Source organism: Candoia aspera, chromosome 2 (assembly GCF_035149785.1).
Source record: "Candoia aspera isolate rCanAsp1 chromosome 2, rCanAsp1.hap2, whole genome shotgun sequence".
Taxonomy (NCBI): Eukaryota; Metazoa; Chordata; class Lepidosauria; order Squamata; family Boidae; genus Candoia; species Candoia aspera.
Genome location: NC_086154.1, coordinates 38,581,673 through 38,605,597, shown reverse-complemented (window position 1 = coordinate 38,605,597; position 23,925 = coordinate 38,581,673). Strand labels below are relative to the sequence as shown.

Below are 23,925 nucleotides of genomic sequence, written 5' to 3'. Positions count from 1 at the left end.
AGCACCCCACGAAGGAGGGGTCGAGGGTCGGAACTCTCACTCCCTATCACCACCGATTGGGACCGGCCCTGGAGGAAGGAAGTGAACCAGCACAAAACCACGCTGCCCACCCGACTCCCTGAGCTGACCCAAAAGGATACCATGGTCGATGGTATCGAAAGCCGCTGAGAGGTCAAGAAGAGCAAGGATGGATGAACTACCCCCATCCCGCTCCCATCAGAGATCATCCATAAGTGCAACCAATGCCATTTCTGTCCCATATCCGGCCCTGAAACCTGACTGAAAGGAGCCTAGGTAATCTGTTTTCTCCAGAACCCTCTGGAGCTGCAATGCCACCACTTTCCCCAAAAAGGGGAGGTGGGAGACTAGAAGAAAATTATCCAGTACATTAGGGTCCAGCAATGGTTTCTTGAGGAGAGACTGTACCAGCGCCTCCTTAAAGGCAGTTGGAAAGAAACCCTCCCTCAAGGATGTATTAACCATCGCCTGGACCCAGCCACATGTCATCTCCTGAGCTGCTTTCACCATCCAGGAGGGACATGGGTCTAGATGACAAGTGGTGGCATTTACTGTCCAGAGGATCCTGTCCAACAGGATCAAACTGTTCCCAGATATGCTCCTTTGGTATCTCCACAGACCATGCCTCATGCTTGGAGTCTAACTTAGATTTGTCTAGTTATGGGCTACTTAGATTTTGTCTAGTTATCGGCTTTGGATACCATATAATACATGCAGAAATCAAAAATAGCAGTCACCTGCTTTCTGAAGTGTTCTAACCATGCAAAGAGGATATTACCTGCATGTTTTTGAATATTTTGAATCAATCTGGAAGTTGAAATGCAAGAAATAATACACTATCCACATACGGAGAGAATAGAAAAGAGCTGATAGGTCTTAAAAATGTGATATGAAATCTGGGACAAGCATTATAAAAAATCTTGACACCAGGAGAGGAAGTATCTCATCAGGGAAGGGGGAAAGCCTTGCACTTTCTTTTAGTTTAAGGCACAAACATGTATTCAGCACATAAGAATCAGTTAATAGATTGAAGTAGGAGGAAGCTGACATTTAGCAAGAACAGTGTGTTAACAAAGGATGCGTGACAATATAATGCAGAGGAAGGATTATTTAAGAAGTGCCAGTTTTGAGCAGTTCTTACAGAGCTACAAAATGTCATTATTGTGGAAGAAATTCCATTGCCAATTGTGCAAGATTAAAACACAGGCAGGAGTGGTGCTGTATTTTTATCTGCATTTTGGATCACTCTTCTGAAAATGTTTTTCCACTGAAACCAAAACAGACTGAAATCACTACACGCCTAACAGCATTCACATAAAGTGAACAGATATAACCAAAAGGTTCAAATATTTGCATTCAACTAGGGACCTTGCATCTTTCCAAATTGTTCCCTTGGGAGTGGAGGCTTCAGGGAATGTGACATTTTTAAAGATGACATCAGTGCCGAAAGCCTGGCATCCTTCAACAGGAATATCTGAGCTGCTACCCACTATTGTAAATGCCAGAAGTCAGAGATACACAATTACAGTATATAAGCAGGCCTTTTGACAAAGAATGTAACTACTCAAATGCAGTGAATGAAAAAGTCGTGGCTTAATGCTGCTCATCTGGAAAATTGTTAAAATTTGAAAAAGAACACAATGCAGTTTAGTAGCCCTGCTATATTAATCTAGATTTCAATATACTGAAAAACTATACTAGTTTGTCTGGTCTACCGTGTATTGAAGTTAATAAGACTTCTTCCCATTACTATTTCTGAATGGTGAAAGTGAAAGGTTTCAAAGTATATTTGCATCTTGAATGGGGGCTGTTTTAATCTGTATCAGTGACTGAGAATAAAAGGCAGATGACTGATTGTTAGCAGTTCTACAAGGAAATTTATAGCCAGGTACACTGTTTCTAACAGGGTTTAAAAGAAGCTAGGGATTCTGCTAAGCAATGGTAACATGCGTCCAGTGTATTTCTCTAGTTTTGACTTCATGGGAGCGAAATCCACTAGGTCTGAATGTGGGCATGTATGATCTGAACTGTAGACATGGCATGAATGTGTAATTAACGGCCACGTTATATGTCATATCCTGCATTTGTAAGCAGGATGAAGACATTTAATATAGAATGAATTCAAGCACCCAGTTCAGAATTTTAGAAAAGTAATGAATTAACCAACCAGACTTTGATACTACTATCTTTACATTGTAAATCCTTCTACATACAAAAGCATTGAGACAGGAATTATGAAAGCAAATTTCTTAGAACAGTATTTAATATAGTTCTAGGGCAAAGGGATAGAAAAATATTATTACAGTACCTCTTTCAGTTTCACAGTGACCATAATATTGCAAAAGGAAAAGGCAAATCAACAACAACCCCCCTCCACTGATAGTAATCGATTCCACTAGTATTCTTTCTAACCTATAATCAGGAATCACCTTTTCCAACTTTTAAATGTTATCATTAAAATATACAGATCATCTCATCAGATGCATAGCCTTTTAATGAAATGTGTTAGTGGGGAAAGGTTCTGCCAGACTCCTGACTTTTTTGCCACAGTAGACTAACACGAATCTCCTCTTGCAACTTGTACCCTACAGAACAAATGCTATTGGTTCATTTACAGTTGAACTAAACATAAACCAAGTGAGAACAGAAAATAGGAGCAAGAAGAATAGCAAAACCCTTTACCTCCAAGAATGTGGTTCAAAACCAGCACACTTTTCTCTGCATTTCAAACAAGGTGCACCTCTTCCTGACGGCTGATGGGTAATTGAGACCTAAAAAGAAGAACACATATATATACACACATTTTAAAAAAATCTATACCTTACTCATTTATACCAGGCTTGTATACACAGTATTAAAGACACAGTGGAAAGAGCAGCATAACTGGTCCACTGAAGAGCAAGTTTAACCTAACATAGTTAACCAGAGGTGGATAAACTGTTGCCACTGATCCTTAGCCTAATTTCAAAATTTTCAGTAAACGATAAATTCAAGTCTCTTGTAAAGACTTTATTTTCCTTCCATGAAACCTGCTGCTTGGGAGGGAATGTGGGTACATCTGGACAACAAATTTTGCTGCTTTGGCTGCTTAATGTAAACTTGAACATCACCTTGTGTAGCTTTCAGTTCCTTAACCATGGTGGACAGCATGCCTACACTTAAGCATAATGTGTGAACCCACAGCAGATACCATTTTTGCTGAATGTGAAACATGATCTGAGAATATGATGGTTTGTTCTTTCCAAATTCCAGTTACTGTTAATTAGAAATGGAGATGGTTGTGGATTTGCATACTCTGCTTATCCATAAAAGCATCAATAGTAGTTAAAGAGAGGGAGGCTCATGTAGATTTATTCTTAATCATCTATATCACCTATTCCAAAAAGTATCTCCACTGTGAGATACTCAAACTTGTTCAAGGAAAGTTTCCAATTCTTCTGGAAGAAAATGTGTTTCTTAATGGCCCATATATATTGAACACATGGAAGCATTTATTAAAATGCAGCAAAAACTAAACAGTTGCTTTGTGTAAAGAGAAAGACGACTTTAGAGTTCTTAGATTTACATTATCTTGTATTTGAAACCCAAAACCAACAAGGTCCGGATGCAAAAATAATCCCATACATTTAGAATTAAAGTCCAGAATGGCAGTGAAGAGTTCAAAAACTTAAATGTTACATGTTATGTCAATGGTTGTGGAATGTTCTCATTTTCAATGTCTGAAACACATGAATGAGACTCCAAAAACCAAGCCATGGTTTACATGAGATTGTGTTACAAAAGTAGCAATGTCTAGCCTTGGAAACTAGGTATAACAGATGCACAATATAACAAGTAGAGTACTATGTATATTAAAAATTTGATACATGCCATCCATACTCTGATCCCTGATCCTGTCTCTGAAGTCTCACTTTCTCTGCAGATCTTTATACACTGATTATGACAGTCTGCAATGGATTTGTAAAGTGGAGTAATTTATATACACTTACAGATATAAATATGTATGAAGTCATGTTGATGTACTGTACATAACTGGGAACTTTGATAAGGCAAATTATTAAGGCAGCAATTACTTGCAACTCTCCCACAGACCTCAGCACAGAACATGTGAAGGTCTTTAGAAGCATCCACTTACTGAGAGAGTTGATAACAGAGCTTATCCACCCAGTAATTGTGTAGCACATGTATGGAAACTGAATGCCTATATGTGGCTTAGAATGAGCAATCAGTTCTGAGGACATTAACAACGACAAGTATCCTAAAGAATTCAGGCTTCAGAAAGCTAGCTGGCTTTCTCTAAACAATTAAGAGCAGCTTCTGTCTTAATGTGTCAGGCCTTTGAGGCAGACTAGGTCAAGGAAAAATATACCACATAAATTATTTGTAATGGAACATAATTACAGAATCTTGAAAGCTTGACAGAGATTCTGTCTATTCCCTCTTCCACTAAACAGAATCAAGGTGAGTCAATCTTGAGTTTTTTCCTCACCCCCTCCTATCTACTGGGCTGTTTTTATATAAAGGTTGTTGAATTCTTTCCTCAAGGCCATCTCCATACTCCACAAATGTTTTTGTCTAAGCAAAAACAAATAAATAAATAGATCAAGCCATTAGCCAGGTGAATGCATTTTACACTTAAATGAGGAATAGGACAATCATTTTTGCTAGGCAGAGAAATTCACCTCAGAGCCATGTTAAAGTTATATTATCCGCTTAGGAAGAAAATGAAGAACTTTAATGCTGCATTAGCTCTGATTTTGCTATGACATAAGTTAGGAAATATAATGAGTAGTTCAGTGATTTTAGTATTCTGCTGATTTGATATGCAAGGCTTTTTTGTTTGTTTGTTTGGCTACAGACTTTCTATACAGTCTACCAAGATTCAAGAACTATACTGAGAATACTGACAGCATTGATAAGAGACAATACCATAACTGGATTTGTTTCTATTTGGAAGCTGCTTTTGGACTATTTGCTTGTAACCCAAAAAATGACGTTCTGATTTTGGGTTTTGATGATTAAATGGTTAGAGAAATAATGTTATTAAATGTTTAATTAATAGCGAGAGATTAACTTTTATGTACTTTTATATCTGTGTTGGGGAAGGTCAGAAGCCACCTGTCTTACATGTTTTTCTGTCTATTCTTGCTCTGTTTTAGTTTCTCGTTTTTTTAGACTTGTATTCTATCGGTTCTATGTTCTGTATTTTGTGTTTAATTATATCTTGAAAATTAATAAAGCTTTATAAAAAGAAGAACTATACTGAGAATGTGGCTAGTTTCTACATCTTAAAGATTCTGCTTTGGGAGTGGTTTCCATGGTGAAAGGAAAACAGGGCAGGAGGAAAAAAATAATAAAAAATATGTCCTAAAAAGAAAGGGTTAGTTTTGCAACACTATTCTGGTGTTCCTTGATGGGACAATAAGTGATTTGTCCTATAAGGAGACCTATAAAAGCAATTCATGTTAAAATTAATCTTGACTAGTTGAAGAACAGAGGCTGCTTTGAGTATATTTGGAGCAAGTGTTCTGACCATTGTCTCTAAATTGGAAGACATTTTTGCTTTTGATCATTTTCTGAAGATTAAGTGTGACACTATCAAAAAAAAGAAAAATGTACTGGAGAAACCAAAAGTTAAGCTGTACCAACAGGAAACATTCTAGAGAGAAGGATACTATGGAATGTTCCCATCAGCAGCAGCCTTGTCATCACCTTTTTCCCCATCCCAAGGAATTTTTGTAGATGCCAAAACCCAAAACACCTAATCTTCAGATCTGGCAGTAACTCTGCTTGTTAAAGACCCTGGCCAGAAATGTGCCAATTTGATGTTTGTTTGTTTTTTGCAGTCTCTATTTTTTTTTTTTTTTTTTTTGAAGAAAAACACCTCATAGATATTTTGCTGGTTATGTTTCTGTGGAGATTGCCAGTACAAATACCAGCCAGAAACATTGCCTTTCTGCAGACACACTAAATACTCAATCCCCACTCAGGTATCACTAGCTCACTGAGGTGGAGAGAAGACCCAACCAGTCCCCACATTCAAAGGGAGGCTATTTTCTGCATGGCTTTTGAATCTTAATCATTTAGGGTTCTTAATAGCTTGCTGTTAGAACACATTCTTCAGACCTTTCACTTGGTGCTCAGAAGATGCAGCCAAGGCCTTACAATTAAATAGCTTTACATGTAGTGCTAAGCCAAGGCTTGTTTAACAATAGTTAAACAATAGTTGTCAAATAAGTCAAAAGTAGTGGGTTCATCCATTGTGGCTTAGCATAACATGGCCTTTGTGCTTTTGGCTTAGCACAAAATGAATCAACCTAACCATCTAGATTGGTGACATTTGGGCAGAAGCCACAACTGGATGGAATTCTCGTTACTGTAATGAACTTTAGCTCAATCCTCTGCTATCTGTAATTTCCCATTACTGCACAAAAATGAAATGTCCAGAGAGATGTTAATATGCATTAAGTTCAATGTAAGTGTCAAACTAATAATCAACCAGCTCCTTTCTAAAGATTGGGCAGCACATTCCTCCTTATTTCAAGCTAGAAATTTCCTGACCATGAGAATTATTAAGTAATGGAAGAGCCTGCCTCCTGGAGTCATGGGTGCACCAACACGGGAGGTTTTCACACGAAGTTTGGACAACCATTTGTTTACTGTGAAGAATCCTGAACATTTGTAACATGATTGGTAAAGATTAGGTGAACTAGAGATCAAACCCATTTTGCTTTTGGAGTATGGCTCATTCTACTGATATTACAGATTCTTTTTAATAGTGTAACTCTACATGGCTTACATTTGCTTATATTTGACCTTCTGGAACATTTGTTCAATGTAGGTAAAGTAGAAACTACTGCTTTTCAGAAAAGATCCCTATGCTGCATCGTTTTAAATGGCGTAGGGCATTAACAACTCACTAGGCAAAAATGTGTTCTTCCTTAGTACCTTCAATAGCAATTTCAGTTGCTGAATTTCAAAGTTTTTTCACAGATGATAAATATTATCTTAATTGAATACTTGCACACCAACTACAGCAGAGAGGATGGTTTAAGAAGCTGGCAAATATTACAAGACCTAGATTTAAACCCAACCCCTGCTGTCAATGCTATCTGCCAAATATTCTCTTTGCAAACAAGGCCTTGTCTACATTTAAAGTGTTTTATAAAAACCCGCTGTGCAGAAATACAGATCTCTAAATTATGTTCTGAAGTCTCTTAATTGTTGTTGGCAAAGTTTAAGGAAATGAGGGAGTAACTGAAAAGATAAACTTGGCCCAGGGAAAACACAATTCAGAAAATAAATAAAGAAGAATCTGGGATTCTTATCCTTTGAGTTTTGCCAGTTCTACCAATGTAAAAGTACTCCTTGAAACCTAACTGAATGAAATTTATTTATTTGTTTAAAACATTTATATAGCCACCCATCTTATATCAAACTCTGGGTGGCTCCCAACAAACAGTTAAAACAACATCAATATACCTTTAATACATACACATATCTATTAAAACCACAAACATTAAATATCAAGTACAGTTTCACCCACAAACTGAAAATGAAAAATTCTGCAGAAATGTATAATCCCCTTAGATAAATTTAGATACCTGGTGTCTAGTGGAGAGGAAGAAAAATAGGCTGTCTCTATTAGGACAAGAACTATCATGTATTTTCCTTACTTTATAAATCAATATTTTAAGTGCTATTTCTGACAATACAGTAGTGACCAGATTCACAAAGGTAGGCTAACCCTGTTGGTTACCAGCTAAAACTACAAGTTTCTTTGAATTGTAAACATATCCCGAATGTTGTACCTAGATAAGAACTTAAAGGAGATGGCCATACCTCAATGGTAACATGCATCACTGGCATGCAGATGGTTATAGAACATGCAACCTGCGTGTTCAGGTAAAAGTTGAGAACATCACTGGTTAGAATTTGAACCCCTAGAGATGATATCAATCACAATATTTAGCTAGAGGGACACTAGTGTGCCAGAGATGGCTTGTATTGGCTCATGAGAACCAACTGTTAAAAGTTTCTGGAATTTTGCTAGTTTGTTGAGAGCAAAGCTGAGCCACGTTGCTGGGATGCCAATCAGCTAGCAGCATAGCACGGTGGCAGCAATGGAGTCGGCAGTGACAGTGAGATGTGGAGGCACTGGCATGTGAGGTTTTGTTTTTGAACAGCCAATTGTGAAATGTTTACTAGCACAATACTGTAGAGAGGCCATTATTATGACTCGGTGTATACAGCTTCCAATTTTCTCTTAGCAAATAGATACCTGTTTTAGCCACTGTTGCCTCTACTTATATGGGTTTTGCTGGCTTTCTAATTGTCCAGTGCAATGGGCACACAGACAAAATACTTTTGACAGAAGTGATCTGTGGCTCAGAAGTAAAAAAAAAGATTTTGGTTGGGAATAAAAGAATAAGTGGGGATATTATAAAAATGTCAAATTAGGCATGATACAAAACAAATGGAAAAGGAAAAAAAATATTCCTTCTTCATTATACTTGAACCCAGAGTCACCCAATAAACTGAATGGTGGGAGAATCAGAACAAAAAGGGAATACATCTTCGCACAACACATGTGGAATGTGTTGTTAGTGGTTCCAACTTGGCTGGCTTTTAAAAATGTACCAGACAAAGTCCTGGAGGATGGAAATTAATGAAGGATGAGGCTATCGATGGCTACTAGCCAAGATGGCTATATATTCCTGGGATGGAACACAAGCAGGAGACAGCTACTGCCCTCACATACTACTTATGGACATTCCAAATGTATCTGGTTGACCACTGGATACAGAACAGTGGACTTGGTTTTTAATGCGTTTGGCAGTTGTACTTCTAATGTACAATTAAAAATACAAAACAATATGGAGGAATCGTCCTCAATCTACTGCTCTCCGATTGTTTGGGGATTGTAGCTTCCAGAATTTCATGCCATTCTGGCCAGGAATTCTTGGAGCTGTGATTCCAACATATCTGGATAACATCAGACTGATAAGACTGCACAAGTCAATTTAAATGGTTCATTTGCAAATAGAAAATTCAAGGGAAGGGGGGACATGCTGATTTAAACATAGCTTTCAAAACAACCCTAGAATGAATAAAATCAAACTTAGTGTGTTTTCTTGTAAGTCTTTTGATTCCAGACTATGAACATGTTGGCTTTTGCTAAGTTGACATGCAGCATTTAGGACTTCTATTCCTTAGAACCTAATTGCTAACACAACAAACTGGACTGATAGTGTCAAAAGCAATGCAATAACAGAGATTTCTGCAGAATAAAGCTTTTTTCAGGCCTAGTAGATAGAGTTACAGAGGGTTCTGAACTATCATCTCCCAACTGCTGAACACATTAGCAGGAACCAACAAAGACCTCCCACAGAGAAAGTTACTTCACTCTTGTGGGTAGTTTGAATGAATCAACACACTATTCCTAACATGAAGCATTTGGCTTGAAACAGATTCAGAATGTGTAACTAGTCATGATTTTCTAGAATCTCTGAATCCAGTTGGAGTTTTCTTTTGATGAATGGCTTGCCATCTACAATCACTAATCCTCTTGACTGCAAGGATTCCCAAGGCACGTATCTCAGGCAGATGAGGACTAGCAAGCTTTACAAATTGCATAAGCCAAAATGTATTCCATTGTTCACTCTTATGTAGAGCAAGTCCATCAAAATCCTGCTGACAGACTAAGGCAGCGCAGACATAAAATACAAGGACAATAAAAGGAAAGGGCAATCATTTATACACATTTGTGTACTCTAGCCTTTCACAGCACAAAGAAAGCTTTGGGGACATATTTCTTCCTCGGCAACTGGACCAGTTGTTTCAAGAGAATACTCAATAAATTCCATTTTACTTTCATGTGTAGCCTTATTTGAAACTTGAATCTACTTATTGCAGTCAGCTTCCCTAGCTACCCCAGTAGTAACAATAGATGCAATGCCCACCCAAGATGCTGCTGACTCCACAGTTTGGTTGCTCCCTATTGAACTTAAATGGGCTAAAATAAAGAAGGGTGGTTCCTCCATCCACCCTAAACACCAGTATTTCTGCTCATATTGTATCCATTAGCATTCTGGATTTAACACAAGGATTAAAGCTATAGCTTACCTCCCTATTGCTATGCTCTTTATAGCAACTTGCTACATGTAAATAAAGAAGCTTCTTGATTATAAAAGGTGCAAGAGATTACAGCTGGCTTTTTAAAAATCTAAATTGTGTTATCCAGGGTATTTAAGTGGATCAGTTATGCTAATAAAAAAATATCAGTGACGAGCTGGGCAGGATTAGGAAACTCACAGAACCAAATCTCTTAAGCAGAAGAAAAGTTACCAGACTTGCAATGACTCCATGGCAAGTTAGGACATGCCTGAACTGGCTATGTCTGTTGCCCTGTGCTAGCAACAAGAGGGTTTTGTCTATCCTTACTTGAACTTCGCCATGTATTCATGAATACAGAGCACAGTGTTCTAAAGTTTACTTTGATTCCAAGGTGGAAAATATGGCAGACCAGTCTGGATAAAGTAGACAACAGCTAACTCAAAGCTTCATTCACTGGGAGGAACAAAACCAGAGCAAATATTTGAGGTGCAAATAGTTTCAACACACAGTAATTTCGTTCACTCCTAGAGCTTCTCATCCTGCAAAGATTGTACAGGATATTGTGAATAGAGCTGAAAATGCAGTGGGTATATGGGAGAAAACCCCCTTAGGATAACCCTCCCCTCTCTTTTCAACCCAGGAGAAAAACGTGTACATTTTCAACACAAGAAAGATTTGCAAACAGAACTCTAAAATGCCATTCTAAGATTTCCCATTGATAGGTACACACGAGATGGTACTGATGAAAGAGGGAGGGATGAAGACAGACAAATGCCTGGAATCAGCGTATGCTGAAAGATAGCAAGCAAAAATGGGCTGGTAATCTATTATAGTATCATTTCATAGATGTACTGATTGTTGATACTTCAACTCCGGCATGTGAGACAACAGCTCCTACACTGAGGAGGTTAACAACTGAAAGTCATACACTCATATCTCAATCTCACTATGCTTTGAGATATTAAATTTATGAATCTCATTATGCTGAATGATTATTTGACACTTCTTCCATAGTTCCAAATTCTTTCACAAAATGACTTACACATATTAACTCTACACATATTTACTAAGCAGCTCCCTTATTCTAAATATCAAATACCTAGTTTGCTCAGCACAATATTTACGGTTACGATATATTAAGATCTTTCACTCTCCATGGTATGACAAAATTAAGAGTGCTTCAACTACTGAACCTTCTTTTTTCCACAAATAATCTGCATTCCCATAAGCATTCTTAATGCCAGAGATGGGCAACCTCAAACCACTTTTAGGTTCCTCGTGCCCCAACCTCCAGCTGAATGAATTTTGGTTCATCATTGCTCTGCTTGCAGCCCTCTGAAAACCTATCATTTATTATCCCAGGCCACTAAACCTTTACCCAGCCTTTGCTAACTCCTACTCAAGAAAAAACTGATTTGATTCAATTACTTAATCATTTTAAACTACTCTTTTGGTTCTAAGAGTTCAGCCTTATAGAAATCAATAAAATTTTTGCAGTTTCCCAGTTATCTTTCATTTACAACTCAGCATTACAAATTATATGAATGAACACTGAATACTGGTAGTTTCTCAAAATATGTAGAACTATAATAAATTTTATTTTAAAAATGCTCAGAGCTTGCATTGGGGATTTAATACTCTCCATTTTTATTAACTGTTAATAACAGTTAATAGTCTCATCTGATTACCAGAAGCATTTTCATTTTAATACCAGAAGCATTTGATTTCTGATATTTGATTAGTGCAGGCAGCAAGAATTTGAACTATCTCAGAAAATTCAACAGATTGCTAAATTGAAGTTCATTAAATACACTTAATTAAATACACTTAAGCAAATTCAAATCTTCTGATATTAAAATGCAGTAGTTTAAATAGAAAACTTAACAAGACATTGAAATTGTGAAATGACACTTCAGCTTCACAATATGTGATATAAAACAGGCCAACACAAGTGTAATGGAAATTGGAGACCAACTTCTGGCGTGTTATATTTGGTATGTTATAGCAATATTTATCCTGTATAATCCTCAAGAATTTTTTATCTATTGCTGATAAAGCAGCTCATTCCCAAGAATTAAAATGTAGTATGTGTGCTCTCTCTCTATGCCTCTGGGTGCGCGCACACAAGCACACAATTCCACAATCACAGCATATTGTTCCATGCCTATTTTTGTAATGATTTTGGAAATGGCCTGATCACCATCCACAAAAGCAGTTTAAAACCTGAGAGCATAGTAGACAAGCTCCAGTAAATTTTAGACATTTACATATGTACCATGGATTTTCACGATCAGCTCCTATAATTTTGTAGAGAATATAATTGTTCAGTATTGCTTCTAGTCCAGATTAATCTTTAGCCTGTTAAAGTATCTCCAGATAGGTGCTTATGCACTGACTACACCAATCTTCCTCACCACAAATAACTGCAAACTAAATTCACAATTGATTTCTCAATGATCAATAAATGTAATGTGCTGATCTGATTGCTATGTTGCAGCACACAACACAGGATACAAAAACAGATACTCCAACTAGGACGATGTTATACAGAAACACCAAGTATGGTCCACTACCGCAAGAATTGTTTAGGAGCATTTGATGTGCTAATAGTTCTAGGAGGCAAAGGAAGCTTTAATTTGGTCGCCAGAGTAACTTTGGCCTCTTATACTCACTGCCACCACATGTCTAAGAAAACCAATGCTCAGATAGCTGCCAACTGTCCTCCAGTGTGACAAAGTTATAACAACGCAAGAGTCTCTGCAAACACCATACTCTTCCAAGTGCAAATACTTGGCAGGATGCCTTTCTCCAACTACAGTGTGTGAATTCATGATAAGCAGGCAGAGAAAGCAGCTTTAAAGTAGAGCTGAGAGAATTTTCCAGTAACTGGATTTAAAATGGATATTTTGAAAAAGGATCCTGGGCTCTAAAAAGACAAGAAGTTAATACAGGATAGGTTACAACTTGCTGGTAGCAATTCATCTCCGAATTTATATGTGTTTTCTGAAAAAACAGATTTTCTGTGAACAATTCTATGCATGCTGTAGTAGGTTTTGCTGTTCTTAATACACTTCAGTGAGGGAGGCATTGTTACTTTCAGGAATTCTAATCGCACAGGGTGATTTTTTTTTTCTGGTTGATCGCTGTAATTCCATTATCTACTACCAGGAAATTAGTACTAATAGTTGTTGCTGCTGTATGCCTTTTTTCAGGCCACTGGGCACATTTGGAATTTTGAAAACATGTTCTGGGTTGCGATTCAAGAAGGTAAAAGGGGAAGATTGCTCCCATCACCTCTTCTACCATCCAAAGGTGATTTTATTGTTGACCTTTTTCCCCTCCTTGAAGGGACATTGGCCAAAGTTTTGGCTGTGATGATTATTTAATGTTGCCTGACTTACTAGAGATAATGTCTAACTGGTAAAGTCCCTAAGATGATTGTTTTTAAAAGTCAGGTTGTGAAGCTTTTTCTCAAAAGTTCAACCTATGTACAAAGAACAAGTGCGCGTGTATGTAACATGTGAGAAGCCCTAGGAAAGGGGAACTTCAGGAGGGAGCAGTTGTGTGCTATGGAGCAGGAAGAAAATGTGTCTGTACAAATGTAAAATACAAACCAACTTGGAACTGAAATTTACAGGAATTTAAAAAATGCCCTCTCTTTTCTAATAAGATTGCTCCTTATGTGTAGTGTTGCTTGGAATGTTCCTACCAAGATGGTGGATACTAAGAGCACTATTGGACCTGGGCATTTCAGGACTGCATGGTGTTTGGTCACATTCCTCCTCCAGTGAGATGGAGGAGTTAGATAATAGGAGGGAGCACTGATTACCTAGCACAGCCACCTGAGGAGTCTGAAGGCTGATGTTCCCACAACAGCAAGATTGGGCACCCATTTTTGCATATTTCTATCCCCACCATTGCTTGGGTCACTCAACTCCCTGAAAGAGAATCAGGTCTGCTTGCATCCCATGAGGCACACAAATTGTGAGCAGCACTCCTGCTGCTGTGGCTGTTGAGGGCTCCAGTGGTGGGAAAAGAAGTGAGCTGGCATGCTTGAAAGCCACACCCCAGAGCTTTGACCATATTTGGAAGCTCCATTTCTTGGATAGTTCCAGTGAATGTTGCATGAGAGATAGGATGGATGAAAGCAAAAGGGAAAATAAGGTAGAAAGAGGTGAGGGCACTCTGGCTTAGAGATCTCTGCAGCACATACATGCTACAGCAAGATGAATCAAGAGTGGGAGTGGGTTCCTCCTTACAGGAAGGAAATATTCACTATTGGATGCCCTGCTTCACACTAGGAAAAAATACAACAAACCACTGTTGCTTGTTATAATTATATAACACCTGTATTTCAACTTGATACCACTTCAGCAGCACCATGACAAAGTTCAATGGCTGTAAAGGCCAGAATCCAAGCTACAGGGACCAGATCTTCAAATCTTTTTACTTTAGTTTGTTCAGGTATCATTCTTTGACTTTCAAATCAAACATTTACAGATCTGCAGATTAACAATTAAAAGGCTGGAGTAGGTGTTCAGTCTTCTACAAATCCTCATTCAATATTTCAAAATAATCATTGCATGAGCTCTTTTTGTACATATAGTGGGAAAACCACACTAGAAAGACTACAGATTCCTATTTATACAGTCCACAAACTTATGTAACACAAAATACTGTTAAATATATAGGAAATAATAAATAGAGGGTATCTTCTTTCAGATTACAGCTAAGTATACTGATTTCAGAGTGGTAGAGAGATATACAGATATATGCCATCGGGATTTTATGAGCTGGGGTAGTTAAGAAATTGTTTTGGTTTTTGATGGGATTTTATTGGAATTTTACTGTGTTTTTATTTGAGTTTTTATTGTATATTTATTCTGTGCTGTAAACCGCCCAGAGTCCCTCCGGTCAGAGGAGATGGGCGGTGACAAATTTGATAAGTAAATAAATAAATAAAATACTAGAGGTAAACCAGGAGCACAGAATTGCTTTGGCTTGAATTTTGAATGACCCACCTGCATATAGTGGATTTTTTTTTATCCATACAATCGCATCCAATTCTCAGAAACTGCCTGGACAAGTCCCTGCAGTATTCTTGGCAATGTTTTTTGGAAGTGGTTTGCCATTGCCTCCTTCCTAGGGCTGAGAAAAAGTGACTGGCCCAAGGTCACCCAGCTAGCTTTGTGCCTAAGGCAGGACCAGAACTCCCGGTCTCTAGCTTAATGCCTTAACCACTACACCAAACTGGCTCTCTAACGTTAATTCAACATAGTATTCCCCAACATGGTTTCCAGATGTATTAGATCTGTTACTTCCAGAACTGCAAGCCAGTATGTTAGCCAGGAGTTCTAGGAGTTGAACTTCAAAACAGCTGGAAAGCATCAGGCCATTTTTAGTACAAAGCTCCCCACCCACTCTGAAACTGCAGCTTTCTGTTCCACAGAAACTAGTATTTGGGGTGACTACCTGTCCCTCAATAAAAGCATGGCTAGTTTTACCATCTCAAGTGATAAGCAAGCCCAAAAATTTAACAGTTGACATTTCAATTTAGGGTTAAAAACTTAACCCAGCCCACTTTCTTGAAAAGGAAGGAGGAAGGAGGAAGAATTGATGGGGTTTCTCAGAAAGTTTTATTGTCACAAATGCCACTTTCTCCACTCAACCTTCATCTAGCATCTGGAAGGAAGGCGGTACCTCTCACTGGGAGGAAACCAATTTGTCCAAGGTTTGTGTTAACTGTCCTGTAGTGGAGAACAAGGCAGTATTCCATCACTCTATACTGGTCACAAATATGTATTTCATAAGTTATATTATTTAACAATGAAAGTAGAGGATATAAATTTTGTAACTTAGTAATAAATATTATGCATTACACTTCCATTTAACAGCTATGTTGTAGTTTAGCAATTTAACTCTTTAGAATTACAATGTTGTTCAACTGTCTACACTTATAGGAAAAAAGGCAACAGTTTACTTTTCTAAAATCCAGTTTTGAAACCAATTGCCTTGAGTTTTGCTTAAAAAAAAGCTTCCCCTGAAGAAGCCATCAAATTTTTAGTTCTGGCTTAAAGCTCTTTATTTCACTTTTACTTCAGATCATTCCAGTATTAAGAATCCTATCCTATCCACTGGTTTTGTTTTACTTAGAATATTATACTTAACAATGAAAATGAAACAACGAAACATGTTAGGATCCTGAAAGTAGTCTTAATGAATTCCAGACTCTGTATGCATATATTTCCCCAAATGGCTGTGTGGCATTGCTAAGCAAAACTCCAAACTGATAGTCAATCATCTCATAAACTGGCTTATCAATCAAGGTTGCATGTAAACCATTTATTGAGCTGGAATTCCTTTCTGAGATGGTTTTATCAGAGTAAGAACATGCAGATTTCACATTCTAAGATTGTGTGGTATGTGTGTGTATGTACTGTATATATGTTTCTATTGGCTTTCAAAGTCTCTGGGAAACCCAATGTGATTTGTGAACTGATATTTCCTAAAGTGGACCCAATATCTACTTCAGGCCCATTGAAAACAAAATGACAAAAGAACAGATGAGAAATCCACCTGAAGTTGGTAGACTAGGAAAACTTTTCAATCTCACAACATTAAGTCTTCTGACACAGGAAGGCTATAATCTTGAATAGAGAAGACAACGCTATTCTCTTTATGCAATTAAGGAAGGGCAGATCTTATGTCTCAGTTACAACACATTTTTCTTTCATAATATACAGTAGAGAATAAAAAGATCATATTAATTGTTCTATTGTTCCAGAATGCGCATGCACGCACACACCACCTTTGTTTTTGCTCAGAAATAATGGGTAAGAACGTTGCAGTTTGAACTGAATGGAAGTTCTCCATATGAATGGAAAATGGGGGTTCCTGATTAGTGGAGAGTCTCCATGGACAGGGAAAGAAGAAACAGCTCAGTACCCCCAAGATCTCTTTCCCTGATTTCCAGCCAATTTACATCTAAGGAAGCAGCCACCTCCTAGCAAAATTTAAGCAGACTTACCTGGGAGTGAGCCACCAGGACACATTAGGGCTTACTATAGAATAAGTATCTATACATGCATTCTTGCTGAATGCAGATTCCTGCAATCTCTGTGTATACATATTTCCTTCTGTGTGTAAGAGTACTTCATGTAAAGCAGAACAGTTTGTATCTGTGTATGCATATGGAGAGATCAATCACTTGTATAAAAGGATGCCTTAATTTCAAGGTAGTTTATTTTAATCAATGGTTATTACTATTAATTTATTCCTTCTAACTCAATGGAACATTGGAAAGAATATAGATTTTGTCTGTGTGTAATTCAAAGAGTTACCACAGAATTTTGAACAAGACAAAATTTGTTACAGGAGAGAAGAAACAACTTGAAAAATGGGCCAGAGGTGCCTAGAGTCTGCAGACATAAAAAAAAAAATCCCAAAGCATTCCTATGGGAGAGCCAGACCTAGATAACCTTGGTTCCTTGGTTCTGCCTTTTTTTGGAACATGGCAGCTGCTGCATGCATACATGCACACACACACTATGCAAAAGTTTTAGGCAGCTGTAAAAAAATGCTGTAAAGTAAGAATGCTTTCAAAAATACGTATTGTTAATTGTTTATGCTTATCAATTTACAAAATGCAAAGTGAGTGAACAGAAGAGAAATCCAAATCAAATCAATATTTGGTGTAACCACCCTTTGCCTTCAAAACAGCATCAGTTCTAGGTATACTCGCACACAGTTTTTGAAGGAACTGGGCAGGTAGGTTGTTCCAAACATCTTGGAGAACTAACCACAGATCTCCTGTGGATGTCGGCTGCCTCAAATCCTTATCTCTTCATGTAATCCCAGATAGACTCAACGATGTTGAGATCAGGGCTCTGTGAGGGCCAAACCATCATTTCCAGGACTCCTTGTTCTTCTGTACGCTGAAGATAGTCCTTAATGACATTGGCTGTATGTTTGGGGTCATTGTCCTGCTGCAGAATAAATGTGGGGCCAATCACACACCTCCCTGATGGTATGGCATGATGGGTAAGTATCTGCCTGTATTTCTCAGCACTGAGGACACCACTGATCCTGACCAAATCTCCAACTCCATTTGCAGAAATGCAGCCCCAAACTTTCAAGGAACCTCTTTACTGTTGCCTGCAGACACTCATTGTACCACTCTCCAGCCCTTCAGCTAACAAACTGCCTCCTGCGACAGCCAAATATTTAAATTTTGACTCACTAGTCCAGAGCACCTGCTGCCATTTTTCTGCACCCCAGTTCCTATGTTTTTGTGCATAGTTGAGTCGCTTAGCCTTGTTTCCACATCGGAGGTGTGGCTTTTTGGCCACAATTCTCCCTTGAAGACCACTTCTGGCCAGACTTCTCTGGAAAGTAGATGGGTGTACCTGGGTCCCACTGGTTTCTGCCAGTTCTGTGCTGATGGCACTGCTGGACATCTTCCGATGTCGAAGGGAAGTAAAATGACATGTCTTTCATCTGCTGCATTAGGTTTCCTTGGCCAACCACTGTGTCTATGGTCCTCAGCGTTGCCCGTTTCTTTGTGCTTCTTCAAAAGAGCTTGAACAGCACATCTGGAAACCTCAGTCTGCTTTGCAATTTTTGCCTGGGAGAGACCTTGCTGATGCAGCATAACTACCTTGTGTCTTGTTGCTGTGCTCAATCTTGCCATGGTGTATGACCTGTGACATGAAACTGTCTTCTACAACCTCACCTTAGTAGCAGAGTCTGGCTGTTCCTCACCCAGTTTTAAGCCTCCTATGCAGCTGTTTCTGTTGCAGTTAATGACTGTTTTAACCTACATATGAAATTGATGATCGTTAGCACCTGCTTGGTATAATTTGTTAATCATATAACTGACTCTAATCCCACAAGATCCCTTTGTGCAAGTGCACAAGTGTAAGAATTGATGCTGTTTTGAAGGCAAAGGGTAGTCACACCAAATATTGATTTGATTTGGATTTTCTGTTCACTCACTTTGCATTTTGTAAATTGATAAACAATTACAATGCATATTTTTGAAAGCATTCTTATTTTACAGCATTTTTTCACACCTGCCTAAAACTTTTGCACATACTGGTGTGTGTGTGTATATACACACACACATATACATATGCATAAATGCACATGGTTGTATCTCACACACATTCTAGTGGCAGTAGGCAACCCTAGTTGACAGCATATGGGATTTTTGTGTTTATGATCTTGTTTTCTGTTTCATCTTCCTTTGAGGAGGGGAGGTGGTCTCAAAATTCAAAGGTGACTTCTTTTCAGTAGCAGGTACTGAAAGAATCACTCAGATTTTTATCAGGGATTGGATTTTCAAAACAAACACTAGCCATAAGCAGAAGTCAATGGGGGATGGAGGGGGCTTTTTCCCTTCCCCAAATGTACACAAATGCTGGGGAATTGCTTTACAGGTAGTCCTTGCTTAACGACTACAATTGGGACTGGAATTTCACTTGCTAAGCAAAGCAGTCATTAAGTGAATCCAACCTGATTTTACAACCTTTTGTGGTGGTTGTTAAGCAAATTACCACAGGCATCAAGTGAATCCCTTTTTTTTTTTTGCTTGGCAGAAGCCAGCTGGAAAGATTGAAAATGGTAATCATGTGATGCTGCAACAGTCATAAATGTGAACCAGTTGCCAAGCACCCAAATCTTGATCACAAGACTGTGGGGTCACGCTGTGATGGTTGTAAGTGTGAGAACGGGTTGTAAGTTATTTTTTTCAACACCGTAAGTCCAAACCATCACTAAATGAATGATTGTTATGTGAGGACTGCCTGTACTTCATTTAATGCTCAAATTAGAGATACCAGGTAATTTTAAATTTTCTCATTGAGCTGGGCATTTTTGAAGTTGCCAGGTGGCAACCCCAACAAGGACTAAAGATATCAAAACAACAAACACTTCCTGTAACAGCATTTCAAGCCAAGGGATGGGAGAACAAAATGCTGCAACATATCTTGGAGTTACTTGGCACAGCAGACTTGGGCATTACACAAGTATAAACTTTACCCAAACTAATATTTTTTTCCAAACTTAAAAAAAAAAATCCTTAGAAATGTGCTAAAGATGAAAACCGCTCAAACCATACAAGCAGTGAAATAAACATTTTCTTGGCACCTGCACATCCCTAGCACCAACATAAACCCTACTTGCCTGTAGGGTTAAACTTAAAGGCATGTAAGGTCAAATATTTTTGTTTCCATTTGTACTTCAATCTTTTCTTACTGGATTAGCTAAGTTTAAACATTGCTATGTAAGTTGATAAAGGCGCTGTTACATATGGACTTCAAATTGTGCTTATTTGTTTCAGTCCATTATGGAGAGAAGAGCCCACAAGGGGAAAAAAGGGCAGTTAGCATCAGATGGGGACACAGGAAATTCCAATTGTCTTTGAAATAATGCAGTTCCACCTACCAATCTGGAACTGGGCATCAGGTTTATAAGGTGACACCCAACTCCAACCTTGTTCCTGAAGACAGCTACGGCCATAACTGCCTTTACTCAGGTGTAGCTATGGGAGGACTGTGTTATCTTTGATGAAAGTTTACCTGAAAGGAACCCCCCCCCCAAAGAACGTTCCCTCCCAAGAAGAGTAAGCAAAAAGAAAAAGTACCAGCACTAATACTAGAACGGGATTAGAGGTGGAAGGAACAGACAGAACTTTAAAGCTCTCTTGAAAGCTGAAGAAATCTGTTTTTCCCTTCTTGCGATCCAGTCTTAAATATGAAAGGTATATTAACCTTCCCTGTTGAAATGACAGGCATCATTGGCTTTGGAACTCCCCATGACAAGTTCATATGCTATTTATGCTCCTCATTCTACTGTGGTGGTGTCCAGATTATTTCAACTCTCCCTCCTGTCACACAAATCTTATAGGTACTTATTATTCTTCAGATCTCTAAAAAAGGTAAAAACACTCTCAAGTTAAGCTTGACTCCTGGTGACTGCATCATGCAATTTTCTTGGCAGTGTTAATGAAGCGGTTTGTGCTGCCTCCATCCAGAATGTGATTTTGACTTCCCAGTGTGGCCAACAGCCCTGGAATTTCCTCGGCTAATAACCACGTACATATTATGTGACGAAACACCCGATTTTGCCAATTAGACACACCCTTCAATAGAGCTTTATTCCATGGAATTTGCAGCAAAGCCAACTTTTATTACATTTGACCCACATACCAAATCCCACCATTAAAAATTTGGCATTTTTCTCAGTTCCTACTTTAGCAGATTATATCACTAGAAGCCACCACTGATAGCATTCTTCTGTGGCTATTACTGCAGTAACAATTTAAGAAACTCCAATCTCTTCTTATCCACACTGATGGTTTTAAGATGCAAACAGGGTCCGTTTGAAGATGAAAGCGATTTTATATTCCTAGGCAAGCAAGGTGATAGTGGTACAATTATCAGCATTGGAATGAAGTAAAAGGATTGAAAGGGAAGATGAGCATCTCATCCCCCCTCCCTAGGACATACATATTAATGGTACTGTGATGGAATAGGCCAGCCTTTCCTGCACTGAATGCATCCACAAAGTTATGCTGACATGAGGAATAGCCACATCATTAGCCTGCTCCAAAAGCTAGCTTTATTTCAAGGATAATGTGACAACATCGCATTATCCTTGAAGCTATTACAGTTTGCAGGATAAAGCAAGTTCAAAATTCTGTTTGCACAACAGGCTAATCAGGGTTACCTACTCCTGGTTCCCTGAATTACCCTAATTGCACGGACCTGTACAACACACTGAGCCACAAACTAGCCACCTCATTTTAGCCTACTGTATTGTACAAACCCAGCCACAGCCTGAGTTTTTAAATCCAAGATGCAACATAAGGCCAGCTGTGGAACTGATTTTACAGCATAACCATTTCGAGTCTGACTATTACAACAGTGGCTTTAGAACTCCCCATGACAAATTTATTGAGCCAACTGTCATCATACCCCTCATTCCATTTTGGTGGAGTCCAAGTTATTTTAACACAACACAAACAGTACTCCCATTACTCTGTTTTCTAGGTATCTGATGTTTTGGATGCCTCTCATTCTATTTGGATAAAAACGGTTGTGCACTCCTATTATATTACATTCTAGGCAGTATTTTACAGCATCAACATCATCTCTTTGGAAGCAAAATTCCAACTTAGCTTCCAGTTCAGTTACATTCAGTTCTATTTTCTACACTGATAACATTGTATTGTCCCCCTCTAAATATCAGATATTAGCCTTCCAAAATAGTATGTGACAAATGTAAAAAGCTCTACTAAGGGAAGAAGAGGGAAATCATGTTCTTATAACCAAGGACTTAGACTCTTTCTGTCTAGTCTCTAAGTAAACTTGCCATCTAAGTTACAAAACACCCAAACACCAAAGCTTTCTCTTTTTTTTAAATGGAGATGAGTGAAAAATATGCTGTAATAATAGTCACCCTGAAAGCAAAAATCCTTGTCTTATTAAAAAGAAAAAACAAACACCAAATATTTATGTCTGCACCTTTATTTAACTGCCTTAGCCAAAGAAAAGACCAAAACAACTACAAGGCTCCTCAATCAAACCACAGTTCATTTTAGTTATGTCTTTACTCTAAACCAGTTCCCAACTGTAAATTCATAGCTAAACAGCAGACACACAAACAGAAACATTGGTTAAATCCTGTTGCAGGATTACAGTTCACAGAAGTGCTTCAAAAGTGCAACTAGAACTTAAATACTCTTATTTAATACTTTCCTGGCTCCTTTTGTTAACCCTTTCAGCATAATCTAAATCCACCCTGAACTCCAGCAGCTAACGATTACCTCTCCATTCTGGAATATTTTATAGCATTTCCTAGGATATCAAAAATGGATTATGCCCAAACTTGCTCATAGTACTTTGAAAATGGAAGCTATTTTCTCAGTGACAGATATTCACTGAATTACCACGCTTAGAGCTGACATCCTAGGTTCATTTACCACAAGCACATCAAGACCAATTTGTTCAGTTACTAATTCAATTTTCAGATGCAAGGATTAAAAGGTATGCTTAAGTAAAATGTGTGTAAGATTGCAGCCCATCGTATCCCTTATTACAATTACCTGTGTTGAATCTCCTGGATCAGAGTTTCTCAACCTCAGCAACTTAGATAACAACAAGATATAAAACGGCAACTATCATTGTCGAGACCTGATTAAAAGCTTTGAGGGAGAACGAAAGAGAAAGTAAGAGTTTCTCCTGGAGAGGAGAGCATAAGAAATGAGACAAGGTACCTACTTTTTGAATCCCTGAACTCAGATCCATGGTTCCGCTTCCCGTCCTTCTTCGATGTGAATCTGACCGCCGGCCAGCAAAGTGCCTCGCTGCAGTGGTTAACTCGGATAACGCGAAGCGACTTGTCTGTGGTGGGAGCCCGGAGGAATCAGGACCCGATAAGGACTACGAACTCCACTTTCTGATCCGGAGCGCTAATCTCCTCGCCGCCTGAGCGAAGTCCCTTTAATTGGAGCGCACAACTCCCTCTCACAGCTCCGCAGCCAATCGGATGAGCGGGTCTAACTTTTTCAGCCAATGCGAAACGACTCATTCACCTCAGGTCCTTAGGCTCGCTTCAAGTCTCCGAGCGGAGGGCGGGGTCGTGTTGTCTTCCAGCTGTGGAAGGCGTCAGCCACATCTGTTTCACTTGGTGTCCGAGCGCGGAGGCCGAAAGTCCCGCATCCTTACTTTGCCTTTTACAGGGTGGCCGAGAGACGTGCGCTGAAGCAGCCACGTTCATTCATTCCGGGGA

At 38.6% G+C, this 23,925-nt stretch overlaps 1 protein-coding gene across 1 annotated transcript in view; it reads right to left on the bottom strand.

Moving 5' to 3' along the window:
- Nucleotides 1-23,589, bottom strand: part of LMCD1 (LIM and cysteine rich domains 1) — a 65,281-nt gene extending 41,692 nt beyond the window's left edge. The window contains exons 1-2 of the mRNA XM_063291617.1: nt 23,415-23,589; nt 2,701-2,789 (exon numbers count right to left, since the gene is read on the bottom strand). Of these exons, the coding sequence (XP_063147687.1) occupies nt 2,701-2,789; nt 23,415-23,441 (116 nt within the window). The 5' untranslated portion in view covers nt 23,442-23,589. The remainder of the gene's footprint in view (nt 1-2,700; nt 2,790-23,414) is intronic.
- Nucleotides 23,590-23,925: the final 336 nt, after the last annotated feature.